This window comes from Cygnus olor, chromosome 3, assembly GCF_009769625.2.
Source record: "Cygnus olor isolate bCygOlo1 chromosome 3, bCygOlo1.pri.v2, whole genome shotgun sequence".
In the NCBI taxonomy this organism is placed as follows: domain Eukaryota; kingdom Metazoa; phylum Chordata; class Aves; order Anseriformes; family Anatidae; genus Cygnus; species Cygnus olor.
The window spans coordinates 36,932,592-36,946,363 of record NC_049171.1 but is presented as its reverse complement, the minus strand read 5'-3'; the positions used below and the strand labels follow the sequence as shown (position 1 = coordinate 36,946,363).

The 13,772-nt window shown below is 42.4% G+C and overlaps 1 protein-coding gene and 1 long non-coding RNA gene across 3 annotated transcripts in view; one reads left to right on the top strand and one right to left on the bottom strand.

Annotated features, from left to right (window-relative positions):
* Positions 1-7,212: 7,212 nt before the first annotated feature.
* LOC121068669 lies at positions 7,213-12,930 on the bottom strand. Of its 2 annotated transcripts, XR_005819021.1 has the most exons (4): positions 12,846-12,930; positions 12,312-12,396; positions 8,954-9,062; positions 7,213-7,867 (listed from the first exon to the last, which is right to left on the bottom strand). It is a non-coding gene; the product is annotated as an uncharacterized LOC121068669 (long non-coding RNA). The 2 variants fall into 2 exon arrangements; XR_005819020.1 differs by lacking the exons at positions 7,213-7,867; positions 8,954-9,062 and having other exon boundaries at positions 11,857-12,396.
* ME1 (malic enzyme 1) overlaps positions 12,855-13,772 on the top strand; it is a 180,217-nt gene continuing 179,299 nt past the window's right edge. The window contains exon 1 of the mRNA XM_040554032.1: positions 12,855-13,041. Coding sequence (XP_040409966.1) covers positions 12,937-13,041 — 105 coding nt within the window. The 5' untranslated portion in view covers positions 12,855-12,936. The remainder of the gene's footprint in view (positions 13,042-13,772) is intronic.

Sequence of the window (13,772 nt, the reverse complement as noted above, 5' to 3'; positions counted from 1 at the left end):
GGTGCTCAGCACTTTGTATGATGGGCAGTTTTTTATTTGACATATTGTTTTGCAAAGTGACAGTAGAAATGTGCAGCTACAAGTTTCCAGATAGATGACACAAAGATTGTTCACTTGGCCTTTACAAAATACTTTGGAGATTAAATGTTACGCAAAGGCTATCTGTTACTGAAATGTGCTTTCATTGCATCTTTGTCTTGTCAGATTCATTATGACATATAAATTGCAGTGGTGCTCTCGTGATATGGAGATTAAGTTTCTGACAGCTTCTGTTTCTGACCCAACCGCAAAATATTCTTATGGATGTTACTAAGCATACAAAAACATCTGCTGAGAGCAAACACTTTAAACCATTTGAATTCTTTATAAGAGAAACTGTTTAAAGAAGACTTAACATCTCATGATGTGGGGAAGATATGCTCCTTCCCTATGAATGAACAGCTTTCTCAAAGCCCCAAGTCTAGACTTAGTGCATGGCCAAAAAAATGGTTCTTATAACAAACAATTCTTTTCTGGATCCAGTTCTAAAGCACGCACAGTGTTCTGACTCAGTCAGAACAAATATATTTCTCACAACTCACTTTTGAGGCACAGATGATCAGAGAAGTTAAAACAAGTATGTATGTAGTATAACTTCATTTATAGTTATACTATAGGAAAAGTCCATAATCAAATAGAATTGTAAGAATTACAAAGAAAGATGCTGCCTACTCTGTTACCTCTCTTATGAATGCACTGTGAAGACCCCGACTTTCTGCCTTCTGCAGAACTCCTTTCCAGTCCACCTAAATTTCACCAGCTAACCTGTCTGCATTGCATAGTGAAAAAAAAAATAGATCTGGGGACTCTTGCACTGGAAGTAATTCATTGTTTCACTCTTGTGACAAAGGGGGAAAAAAACAAAAACAACAACAACAACAAAAATTAGGTGACTGTTTTAGGGGACAAGATTTCTCTTTAACACATGTCAATGGTACCACCTATATCCCTCTTTGGTGTCCACATGTCCAAATCCACCACCTGGACTCTGCAGTACCAAGGGCAAGTACATACTAAACCTTATATGTCTACATTAATATTTTTCAGCATCTCAGCTATCCCATGATTTCTGGGAACATGGCCCACATTTATTTTGCCACATTAACTGGAATTGCTTTAGGACCGGTATGCACTGCAGGAACTCCTTTGGCCTTCCTCACCCATTATGTAGCTGTAATTTAAGACATTTGCAAAAACCCTTTGTGTTACACTTTTTTATTTGATTCTTTCTATTTCTGTTAAGGTGTAAACCAGCAAACTCTGTAATGAGTTCCTTCTACTTAAGCAGAATACAGCAGGATCACTTTGTTATACTGACTTTAAAAGACTTGTTTATTTGTAAGGGCCTGAGCAGCTATTTATTGCAGAGGTAAGTTGCCACTGTGCTCCAAATTATAGCTGTGGACATGTAACCTACATACATCTTCTGCAATCCAGTTTAGTGTTGGCCAATCAATCACCAAAACTGTTGTGGCAACAGAGGTTTTGTGGTTTGACCAGAGATCATGGGCATCAAAAGCACGATGATTTCTGGATGTCAGAGGATGGGGAGCTCACACTTTGTAGGGAACAACAGTAATACTTGTACCCATAGTTCAGGTACCACAAGTAATGGCACCTGCAGCATTTTTTTTGCCATCAGGGCAAGTTCATGAGAACTGTTCCAAGAATTACAGAAAAGATATATGATATCAGGATTATGAGAAAAATCTTGTCTTTTCTACTCACAAAGCTATGTCCTTATGGTCAGAGAGCTTGGCAAAAGAGAGTCTATATGCTCACAGCTACAGGAGGGAGGTGGAGTGAGATGCAGTTTCAAAAGTCCTCGCAATACCAAGTGACTGGGTAATGAAATGGCAGATTAAATAGTTAATCCCAGTATTATACACACAAACAATAAATTATTCTAATTTACTTAAGACCACTTAGGAAAGAGGCCACAGAGTCACCAAAGATTGGCAGGCTTTTAGAGGCAGTAAGAAAAGCAAATAGTTTCAGAAATTACCTATGCATAAAAACTGGAAAATAAAGAGAGAATATCAATGTGACATTAAGTCATACATAGTACTCTTGCATTTTGGATACCGTCTGCATTACTGGTCATCTTAACCCCAAAGATTTTTAGCATAGGTAATAGGTGTTGAGTATTTATCATTTCTCATACTACAGAAGTACGAGTTACCCAAAAAATATCTGGCAAGAGCTGAGAACATATAACATTTTCAAACATTACATTTTCAAACAATGCATTGTTAATTATGAAACACAGCTCACCAGGATGTTGTATAAACCAAAGCATAGGGATTCAAAAAAGAAACAGACAAAATCTGTGGCTGTTAGTTGTAGTAGTGTGCTGGTAAACTCTGGCTCAGGAAGTCTCCAGTCCCTGTAATTTATTGGCAAAAACTTCAGCACTACTTCTGCTGTTCTCTTTCTCCTAGCAGTGCCTTCCTTCTGAAAAATGCTGCAGCACAGGCTGCAAAGGCTATATGGAGGTGGAATTTACTGAAAATAAATAGCATTCTGTTTTTAATGGGGATTTAGAGGTTTTGAGTAGTGACATACGTGAAATCCATGGTGTGAACATTCCCTAAAGAATTATGAGGACTCTACAACCAGTAATAGTAGGATAGGGTCACAAGTAGTGGTATGTAGCTTTATTTAGACATACTGTTCTCTCCTGCTAGGATTAAACCATTGTAGGACTGTTTATTTATTTATTATTTATTTTTAACATAAACAGTCCTAGATGCGTAATGTTTTTCTTTGAGAAGTCTCTTCTTGCTTCTTGTGAGTACAAATCAATAAACACAAACTTAAGCAAGAAGATATCTGATTATTTGCCAGGCAAGATATCTGGTGCTGCACAGTGAAGTTATCAGACCATTCCATGTACTCTACCTAGAATTTCCCATTGACTCATATTTCTCCCTAGAGCTCATTTATAGCACAAATTTATTTAATTTTTTCAGTAATGTTTCCTGAAATAAATAAACTGTACCCTTCAACTGTTCCTTGCAGTTAATTATGTTAACTGGGACAGCTATTCTTCAGACATTTTATAAAACACTGAAACTCTCATCTGAACTAGGCCACTAACTAATTGCTATGCACAGGCAACAACACCACATTATTTCTGAAACCCTGTCATCATTGTCCTGTAACTGAAAACCCACAGTAATGGTGAATTATCTCGTGCAGGACTAGTTTAAATCACAAAAATTGCTGCTTAAACAAATTCTCTGTTATTTCCTTCCTTTGTCATGTCAGAAAGTAATACTAGATATCTTACAAATTAAGTTTCAGCAGAAGTAGTCTTAACATTTTAAAAGGACATAATGCTATTTGGAAAATAATGTCAATACTCAAAACGACCAAGCTAGTTAATCTTCAAAATATTTTCTTAGAAATATTGCATACTTTTGGATTTTTGGTACAGCAAGTTACTGTTTTATGTGGAGGAATACAGATTGGTTTATCCCTGTTAGAAACTTGTTGGCTCCATATTAAGAATTTAGGGTATGCAGAGCCATTGCATAAAAGTTATAGCATCCAGACTTCTGAGAGTCTGCAGAGCTCGAAGGAATGGCTCTTTGGAGACAAGGTGAACAGGTCTATCAGTGAAAAAATTCATGAGCCATTGACTGCCGCTATCTGAGTAACCATGAGGCAGAGAATGACATCAAAAGTGGTTTGAGAGAAATGCTTCTCTATATCCTTTGGTTAAGTGGGACCTGAAAAGAATCATCTCAGAAGACTACTTATGAGCCTTTACTCAAATGTTCCCATCTAAATGCTAAGCTTGGTAAAATTATAAACAATATTATTTTTCCCTTGTGCTTTATACTCATTCTGAAGGTGTCTAGGCCTTTCACAGCTATTAACAAACCAGGCATCATAGACAGAGATGTCCATGATTCCCTTGAACCTGGTCTAGGGATTCTTGTTAAAGCACAGTGCCATTCTTTGCACCGGAAGGTAGCAGTTCATTACCTCAAAAACTTTTGCCTCTTTCTTCTTCCCTGCTGATTTAGCAGATTTTAACTTTTAATTGGTCTTGTCTAAAGTATTTGTATATGAAAAACCTAAGCACAGTTGGAATCTCACACACTAAACCTCCAGTGCTTTGGCAAGTGAACTGCATGTAATGGACCCCACACAGCTTTCCTTCCTCAGGGAAGGGTTACTGATGAACTAAGAATTGTGCTTGAGCCTATGCCAACATTTTTGTGAGAAGGTTTGTTTTTAAAATTGCTAATGATTTGGAAAACAAAATGGACTTTGTGGGACAATCTCCCAAATACTCATGGTAATTAGGATATATGGAAAAGAAAAAGCCTTTAACAGGCTCACCAAATCATCTGCCCTTGCATAGGAGATGAAGTAGTTAAAAGAAGAAAATATCTAAGCGTGCTTTGTCAGTTGCTAAACCATTAAAATTACTGCGCCAGACATAACCATGGTGAAAATGGGAGCAAATGGAAGCAGACAACAGAAATGCACTCACTAATAATATTCCAAAATTATCCTAAAGGTGTTAAAGTTATTTGGAATTATGCCTGTAATTGGCAGAACTGAAATAATTCACCACATTCTTATAAACAGTGGATGGAGACTCAGAGTTACCACTCTTATTGCTAGAACATACATCTGATACAGTAATTTAAGTAAAAATGCTGTCTGGGGCCTTTTTCTAAATCCTATTATTCCTAGCAAGACAGTGAACTTCCAGTATTAAGATACAAATCATACCATAAAGTCATAGCAATTTCATTTTGGCATTGAATAATCCTCAGCTCCAAATTCATTGTTAGTGCAGCTAAAGTGAGGCCAAGAAAAATTTGTTCCAGGACACTTAACAAAACAGTCAAATTTTTATTATTTTTTTAAAATTCTAGAAATCTGAAATATTCCTCCATATTATCTCTAAAATATCTGATATGGAAATATGTGTGCACACTTAAGTTTCTAAAGCTATGTAAAGTGTAAAATGAAGGCATTTGTGTTAGTGATGAAGATAGTACCAACAAGATCTCATATCTTTTAAATAAGTGGACTTGGTATTCTAGAAATAGTTGACATTCCTCATCACCAGCCAATTCAGGAAATTAATTTAAAAAGGATATTTCAAGGAAGATTTGCTTCAAATTCTTCTGCATAGTTTGAAAAGAAGGAACATGATTTTCCACTTTGCGTAGGTCATTTAAGCCACTCCAGAGTGTCTGTATAATCAAAATAGAAGCATTTTACATCAACTTTGAAAATCTAGATCTGTTCACATTATATCTGTTCATGAGTGATTAAATGACAACTAAAGCAGTGAATAGTTAAGTCTCTACAGCTTGAATTAAAAAAAAAATAAAATGGAAATGCTATTAAAAAATAAAATTAAATTTAGAATGGAAATTTTTAGAATAGCAAATGCTGCACTATTTGGATAAATACTGAAAAAAATCGGATGTTTACTTTGAGCATTATTTAATCTCCTTGGATGGCAAAGTGGGCCAGAATACCTTCTGAGAATATGCTGCCCTGAAGCACATATATTTTATTTGTCTTGTGCTAGATTTATTATGAGTATAATAAGAAGGATGTGGCCTACAAGTCAGAAGAGTAACACAGAATTCAATTGTCATTCTGCCACAACATACTGTGCAGCACAAATGAATGGCTATACAGGCATGAAACTACATCTACTTGTCTTTCTCCCTGCCTCACAGTGGTCTTGAGAGCTGATGGAAGTTGCTATTTGTACTGCACCTAAGTCAGAAAATCTATCACAGTGTTTCAACACAACCAACATGTTTTGGACAGGTATGGCTTTTTTCTGCAATGCCTGGACTATGCAATATCGACTAATAAAAAGTACAACAGCCACTTTTACAGTTTTGTTATACTTATATATAATTTAGTTATATATTATAGTGAAATAATTTTAGTATTTACATGACTCCAGCATCAGCTTCCAAAATTACAGAGTCTTGAGATATGTATCACCAGCTGTTGAAGTCAAACAATTTGGTTAGATTAAAGGTACATCGGATAAAATTCCTGCAAGAAAGGAGTAAAGTGATACAAAGACAGTTCTTCTGGGTAAAAGTCCTCCTGGCCAAGAAGACACATAGACAGAAATAGAGGAGCAAAATCACAGAAACTTGAATTCATGAGGAGGAAAAGCTTTTAGTGGCCATGATGCAGTTCCTGTAGATATAGCTTTATATTCATAGAATTTGTTGTTCTCAGCATTGTACTACCCAGAGAATGCCATAAAAGTCCAGGTTGGAAAGGACACCTGAAGGTCATCTGATCCAACCTCCTGTTGAAAACCAGCCTAACTTCAAAGTGTGATGAGGTTGCTCAGGGCCTTGTCTCATCAACTTTTGAAAATCTCCAGGGATAAAATTCCTTGGCCTCTCTAGGTGGTCTGCTCTAGCACTCACCAACCTTCTGGTGGAAAATGTTGTCCTTAAGCCCAGTTGAAAGTTCTCCAGGTGCCCCTTGCTTCTCCTCCTTGTTGACATCATCTCTAAGAAGAGCCTGGCTCTTCCTTCTTTGCAACTGTCCATCATGTCAGGGTGCAGTGGGGGCTGGTGGCCTCCTTGGGACGTAGGGTGCTCCCTGTGTGAGCTGGCATGGCAGGGTCTCAACAGCGGGAACCCATTCTACCATCCCCAGTGAAGAAGCAGGGCAGGCTAGGGGCAGCCTGGGGCAGTCCTCTGTCCAGGTCCATCTGATGCTGGTCTGAGGTCATGCTGGGAACACAAACCAGGGTCAGGCCTGGTGAGGGTAGTCGGGGTCAGATACAACCCCGTGATTGCTGAATGAGACCATAGTGACGAGGCTGGGCTGAGGTCACGCTATGAAGTCAGCATGCTGGTTGGGTCCGTCTGGTCAGGGTCCAGACCGACAGGGCCCACGGCTAGACACAGGCATAGCTGTGCCAGACTGGGGAACCAGGACAGGGACTGATGGCCCTGAGGGGCTGACGTGGGGTCCTGGGCTATGGGGTGGGTGGGGGGAACCACAGGGGAACTGGGCAGGGTCACCAAGCCCTATTAGGGCCCTCAGAGTGCTGGCACCTCAGGCATTTCAAAACTACCATTAGATTCCCCTCTCAACCTCAAGAGTATGTTACCTAGTTTAAAGTAAAATTAGAAAAAAAAAATCAACTTTGTATTACAAATGCTTTCAGTTTATAAAAAATTATCAAAATTAAACAATAATGTTGTATTTTGTATGCTGTTTAATTTTTACTTCTTCAGCTTAACTAACTAAAAATATGCTTCCTAATGATCAAAAAATGAATTTCCTTTTCAAATTACCGAGTACAAGTTTGGCTTGCTAATGCTGCTGTGAAATGTTTACATAATAGAAACTTTACAAATGCTTCAGTTCTATTCTTAAATCATTAAACAATTCCTCTTTTTTAAAGTTAGCCTTGTGTTTCTGCCAAATTGGACTTGATACTGCCAACTCATTCAGACTGCATCCCTGCAGGAAAGGACATGGGGCTATATCGGCCCACAAACTGAACATGAGTTGATGGTGTTGCGTGATTGCAAAAAAAGCAAACATTTTACTGAGAAGTAAAAATAGAATTGCCATTGGTAAAACACGTGAAGTAAACCACGCAGTTGATTCAGGACTGGTGAGGTCTCGGCTGGAGTAATGTGACCTGTACTGAGCATTAAACAGCACTTTCAGGAGCATGATTAGGATGGTAAGAGGCAGAAAATGTGACTCAGGAGGAACAACTTGAAAGAATTTTGGCCTGGGTATGAATATATGATGGAATTCAGGGAGAAAAATCTTCCAAAACATCTCTTTCCTGCAAAGAGAAAGAAACTTTTTGTATTTATTTCTATGTTGGTTGGTAATAGACTGACTAAAGATCTTGATTTGGGCAAGTTAGACATGAAATACAAGTACAGTCTCAAAAAAAAAAAAAAAAAAAAAACGTAGTTAATGTGATGCTTTCATCAGGATGTAGGATTTCCCTTTTTCTTCTTCCAAACCGGTAGCCCTGGAAACTAACATCTCCCCAGTGCCACAGCAGCACTGCAGGAGACAGAGATCCGAGAGTCTGCCATGGTTCAAACAATGGTCTGACAGGGTCCAAATCTCCTGAGCAGTTACAGCTTGACACAAGGACATTGCCCAAGTTCCACTCTTAAATATTTAAACTGAGCCAGCCATCTTAACCACTTCAGCAACAGGGAAATCTTTCCTTTCCTGTACAGTCTCCTTACTGTTAGATTGCCAAAGAGGGTTGTACTCATATACTGGAGTTTTCTAACAATAGTTTCAGACATGAAGGCAAATGAGATGACATTCAATGCTCCTTCTAGTAGTTTTTTCTAGGACTACTTCAAGTAGAGTTTTTCATATATCCATAATACATCCGGGAAGATCTGACAGATCTGACAGAAAAATTCATTAAGCAATAGCATATAGGGGGTGGGAGGAAATCATAAGCACAGCTACTTGTGAAAAATCTTGAGTAGGAGTTTTAAAGCTGTGCCGTATGAAAACAATCTGGGAAATAGGATTAGGCACCTGTCAGAAGAGAGGGCAAAGCCACTGTATTTTCTGTCAGAAACACCTTGACAATGTAAGACCCTTACTAATTTATTTAAATGGGGGTTAACTCTTGCAAAAATACCTGTATCTCATATGCAGCCATAAAAAAAAAATAAATCTGCCACTTACTTTATTCATATTATTGCAACTATAGATTTATTGTGTAATGCATCCTTCTGTAATAATCACCTTTAACTACAGATGTAACTTGAACATTATTCCTTTCACCTATTTTAAACTGTTTTTCTGGTTCAATATTATGGAGTCCTGGATATAGTCACTTAAGAATCACTCTAAAACTCTGTACAGACAGAGATAATAATCAAATGCTTACCAGCAATCAGATCTTCATTCTTACATGAACAGAATTTGAACCACATCCTCCATACACTCTGAAACGTTGCACATTAAAGTGCTACTTCTATGTCTGTTTCAAGGATACTCTGCAATGGTGCATGACAAAATTAATACAAATATAAACTCTAGCAAGAAAATAATTAGCAGCAGACTCGGGCAAATAAATACCTACTAATTCTGTCTAATGTCAAAATGCTCCAGGCCTCAAGTGGAAGACATCTACAGGTGACAGGAGACATCACTTTTTTCCTGTTTCTTTGCTTTTCCTTTTGAGCTGAAAAGGTCTTCTTCCCAAAGCAGAGCTGTTCTTACAACTCAGGCACACATTTATCATAAGAGATTCAAGACCAGCTAAGGAACCTGAAGGTGCACAAGTCCATGGGACCTGAAGAGATCTGCGGGTCCTGAAGGAACTGGTGGATGTAGTTGCTAAGCCACTGTCCATCATATTTGAGAAGTCATGGCAGTCTCGTGAAGTTCCCGCTGACCGGAAAAGGGGAAACATAACCCCCATTTACAAAAAGGGAAAAAAGGAAGGCCCAGAGAACTGGGTCTGGAAGGAAGACAGGTGAGACCAGTCAGTTTCACCTTTGTGCCTGGCAAGATCCTCCTGGAAACTATGCTAAGGCATGTGGAAAATAAGGAGGTGATTGGTGACAGCCAACATGGCTTTGCTAAGGGCAGATTGCACCTGACAAATCCAGTGGACTTCTACAATGGGGTTACAGCATTAGTGGATAGAGAAGAGGAACTGACAACATCTACCTGGACTTCTGCAAAGCATGTGATACTGTCCCCCATGATATCTTTGTCTCTAAATTGGAGAGACATGGATGTGATGGATGCACCACTTGGTGGGTAAAGAATTGACTGGATGGCCACACTCAACGGCTCAATGTCCAGGTGGAAGCCAGTAACAAATGGTGTCCCTCAGGGGTCTGTCTTGGGACTGGTGCTGTTTAACATCTTTGTCAGTGACATGGACAGTGGGATTGAGTGCACCCTCAGCATGTCTGCCAATGACACCAAGCTGTGTGGTGCGGTCGACACTCAGGAGGGAAGGGATTCTCAAACCCCTGGATGGGTTTGAGAAGTAGGCCCATGTGAACCTCATGAGGTTGAACAAGGCCTAGTGCAAGGTCCTGCATCTGGACTGGGGCAATCCCAAGTACAAATATAGGTTGGGCAGGAAATGGATTGAGGGCAGCCTTGAGGAGAAGGACCTGAGGGTCTTGGTTGATGAGAATCTCGACATGAGCTGGCAACGTGCGCTTGCAGCCCAGAAAGCCAACTGTATCCTGGGCTCCATCAAAAGCAGGTGGCCAGCAGGTCGAGGCAGGTGATTCTCCCTCTCTGCTCTGCTCTCATAAGACTCTACCTGGAGCACTGTGTTCATCTCTGGGACCCCCAGCACAAGAAGGACATGGACCTATTAGAACAAGTTCAGAGGAGGGCCACAAAGACGATCAAGGGGCTGGAGAACCTCTCCTACAAAGACAGGCTGAGGGAGTTGGGGTTGTTCAGCCTGGGGAAGAGAAGGTTCCAGGGAGACCTTACAGTCTCCAGTACCTTACAGGTCTTCCAGTATCTAAAGAGGGCCTACAGGAAAGCTGGGGAGGGACTCTCTGTCAGGGAGTGTAGGGATAGGACAAGGAATAATGGCTTTAAACTAAAAGAGGGTAGGTTGAGATTAGATATAAGGAAGAAATTCTTTACTCTGAGGGTGGTGAGGCACTGGCACAGGTTGCCCAGAGAAGCTGTGAATGCCCCATCCCTGGAGGTGTTCAAGGCCAGGTTGGACCTGTGAGCAACCTGTTCTAGTGGGAGGTGTCCCTGCCCATAGCAGGGGGGTTCGAACTGGATGATCTTTAAGATCCCTTCCAACCCAAACTGTTCTATGAGATGGATATGATTTTGTTTTTATTGGTGTTTGAACATAATGAACAGAAATAAATTCTATTTCAAGGAAAACACAGAGGAATAAATTTGTACGGAAAATACTGTAGAAAACTGTTTTTAAAGTCTGATTACATAAAAGAAAGTACAGCCACACTAACTTCACCTGAATTAGCTGCTTCAATACATGCCTTTAATAGCAGGAAAAAGGTGAGTCAGGACAAGTCCTTAGAAGGGGTCAAACCTCAGAACAGGTACACATAGCAGTTACAGTGACTTTTGGCAGATTTTTTTTTTATTTATAGCTAGTGTTGCGACACTAAGATAAAAATTACATCAATACACATGGCTCTCTCTTGGACAAAAGTATGGCACTTAGGTTAGCATTCTATCACAACAGTTTCAGTGTACCTACAAAGAAAGGAAAGAAGGAAGTTTCCATGTTGCTTTTTATTTTTATCATAACTAAGAAAGATCTGAAATGTGAGCTTGGTATGCCTGATATACCTATTTAAGGTAAAATTCAGGACTTGGATATTTATTCAGCCATCTGGACAAACCTCAGGAAGGGTAGATCATCAGTAACAGAGACTCCAGTTTTGAAGTTTGTTCAAAATGTTTTGTTAATATTGCTTTTCATAATACTTTCTGAGATGGTAGAGGCAGGGAGAGGTTTATTTACTGAATTTTCTGCTTACTTGCTAATCAAGTTTCTAGAAACAGAAGTTGGAAGCCTTTCAAATTTCCTTTGTTAATTAACCCCAAATGATTCTTTTGGAGCTAATTAACAGGAAATTCAGGAAAGGACAGATTCTGAGTAAGCCTTTTTTTATAGAATAGGAAGTAGTAGAATGGATACATGGCATACAGACTAAATGCAAAGAGATAGATTTAACATAGCTACAAAATTTTTATGTTTGTTGCTGCTTGACATTTAATTAATCTGCAACACAAGTAATAACAAAAACCTCAGTCCCAGACTTAGGTTTAAAGCTGTGTAATTCCTTTCGCATGGCTACAGTATCTGTATGAAATTAATTTCTGTTTACATACATGAATTTAGGAGAATAAAGCCACAGTCTTATAGCACACCCATGTTGTATGCAAATAATTTTAGGACGTGCTGCACAGAAATGCTACAGACGGTGGCATAGATCGGCCGAACACCTTCTGTGTATGTGGTCTGTAATACTCCCCATCCCTCCCAGACATAACCCCGAATAGCACAGCTTAAACCGGCGCACAACTCCACCCCCAAGAGCTAATCACAACACACTCGGGCTAAGGACTGCGTGCAGCTGATCCCCTTTGGGGAAGCTTAGATTTCACACTCGTTTAATAACATAATGAAAGCGAAACTTCACTCCTGGTACCAGGGGCAGGCCCCAGCTCTGTGTCTGGCCGTGGCCAGGGGACTGGTCTCCAGCTCAGGATCCCACCTGAGCGCATCCGCGTGGCCTCACAGGCCCTTCATGCTCGGACACGTTACACAGCTGTGCTCCCGGGGCAGCTTAACACCAGGCCCTGTATAAAATAAATAATAAAATAAAAAACACGATGACACAGAAGCGCTGCCTCCCGTTTTTCCCGAGCAGCTCAGTGCAGAGTTGCTAACGGGACCGGGGCGACCCGGAGGGGCCGCCAGGGAGCGAGGGCCAAACGCGGAGGCTGAGGCCTTCCCTGCCCGCCCCTGGCTCGGCCCAAGGACCGCAGGGAGCCGCGGCCCGGCCCGGGGCGAAGCGGGCGGGGGTCCGGGGGTGGGCTCCGGGCGGCGCCGACCCCGCCACCGGCGCCCCTCGCCCCTCGGGGCCGGCCCCGCGTGGGGGTGCACGGGGCCGGCGGTGACTCAGCGGCGGTGCCCCGGTGCCCCCCGCCTGGCGGCGGTGCCTTACCGCGGCTCTGCCCCCTCCCTCCTTCCCTCCTCCCTCCCTCCCTCCCTGCCGCAGGATCATCCCACCCCGCCGGGCCGTCACCTCGGCAGGAGGAGCCGCCGCCGCTTCGCCTCCGCTTCGCCTCCGCTCCCGCCGCGACCTGTCGGCAGCGCGCCCCCGCCGAGCCCGCGCCATGCAAGGAGCAGGGAAGGCAGCCCAGAGCCGCGACGCCGCCCGGCCCCTGCAGCTCACCATGAAGAGGGGCTACGAGGTGCTCCGCGACCCTCACCTCAACAAGGTAGGGGCAGGGGCGCCGGGCTGCGAGACCCCTGCCCTGCCCTGCCTTGCCCAGCGCTTTCCGCTGCGGCGCCCGGCGGCCTCCCCCCGGCCTCCCTCCGCTACCTGTCGCCGAGCCGAGCCGGGCTCTTCCTCCTCTTCCTCGGAGGCTGTGGGGGCCCTGCGGTAGCCCCGGCCGCTCCCCGGGCTCCCCCCGCTTTGTTTTCCCCGAGCAGAGCAGCACCAGCCCGGGGATGCTGCAGAGGGAAGTTCCCCTGCAGGTGGGCTGCTAATTCCCGCTGCCCTGCCTGGCTTCTCCTGCTCCCCAGCCATCTCTTTCAGCCCTTATTTCCCGTCCGGGTGTGTGTGGGTGCTGTGTGTTACCCCCGGCAGGTAGAAGAGGCGTTTTGTCACCATTTCTTTCCACCTGACGCTGTCAAGTCCAACCCCAGCTCCCCCCTGCTCTGCATCAGTGAGTGCGATCTCCTCCTAAGGGATGCAGTAGCACAGGGAAACCCCCTTATCGCATCTCTAATTCACTTAGAGCTCCCTCAGCTTGATAAAACTGTGACACAGAAAAACAAAACAGGTGAGTATGTAAGTATTTGCACAGCTCTGACGCAGCTGCAGAGTTCAGATTGTAAAATTCCTTATTGCCTCGACGGGCCCTGGATTTGCTGCCCGAATGAAACATGGGTGAAGTCAAAGGTAGATGATAAACCTCACATAGCACATGAAACCTTGGTGAAGTCC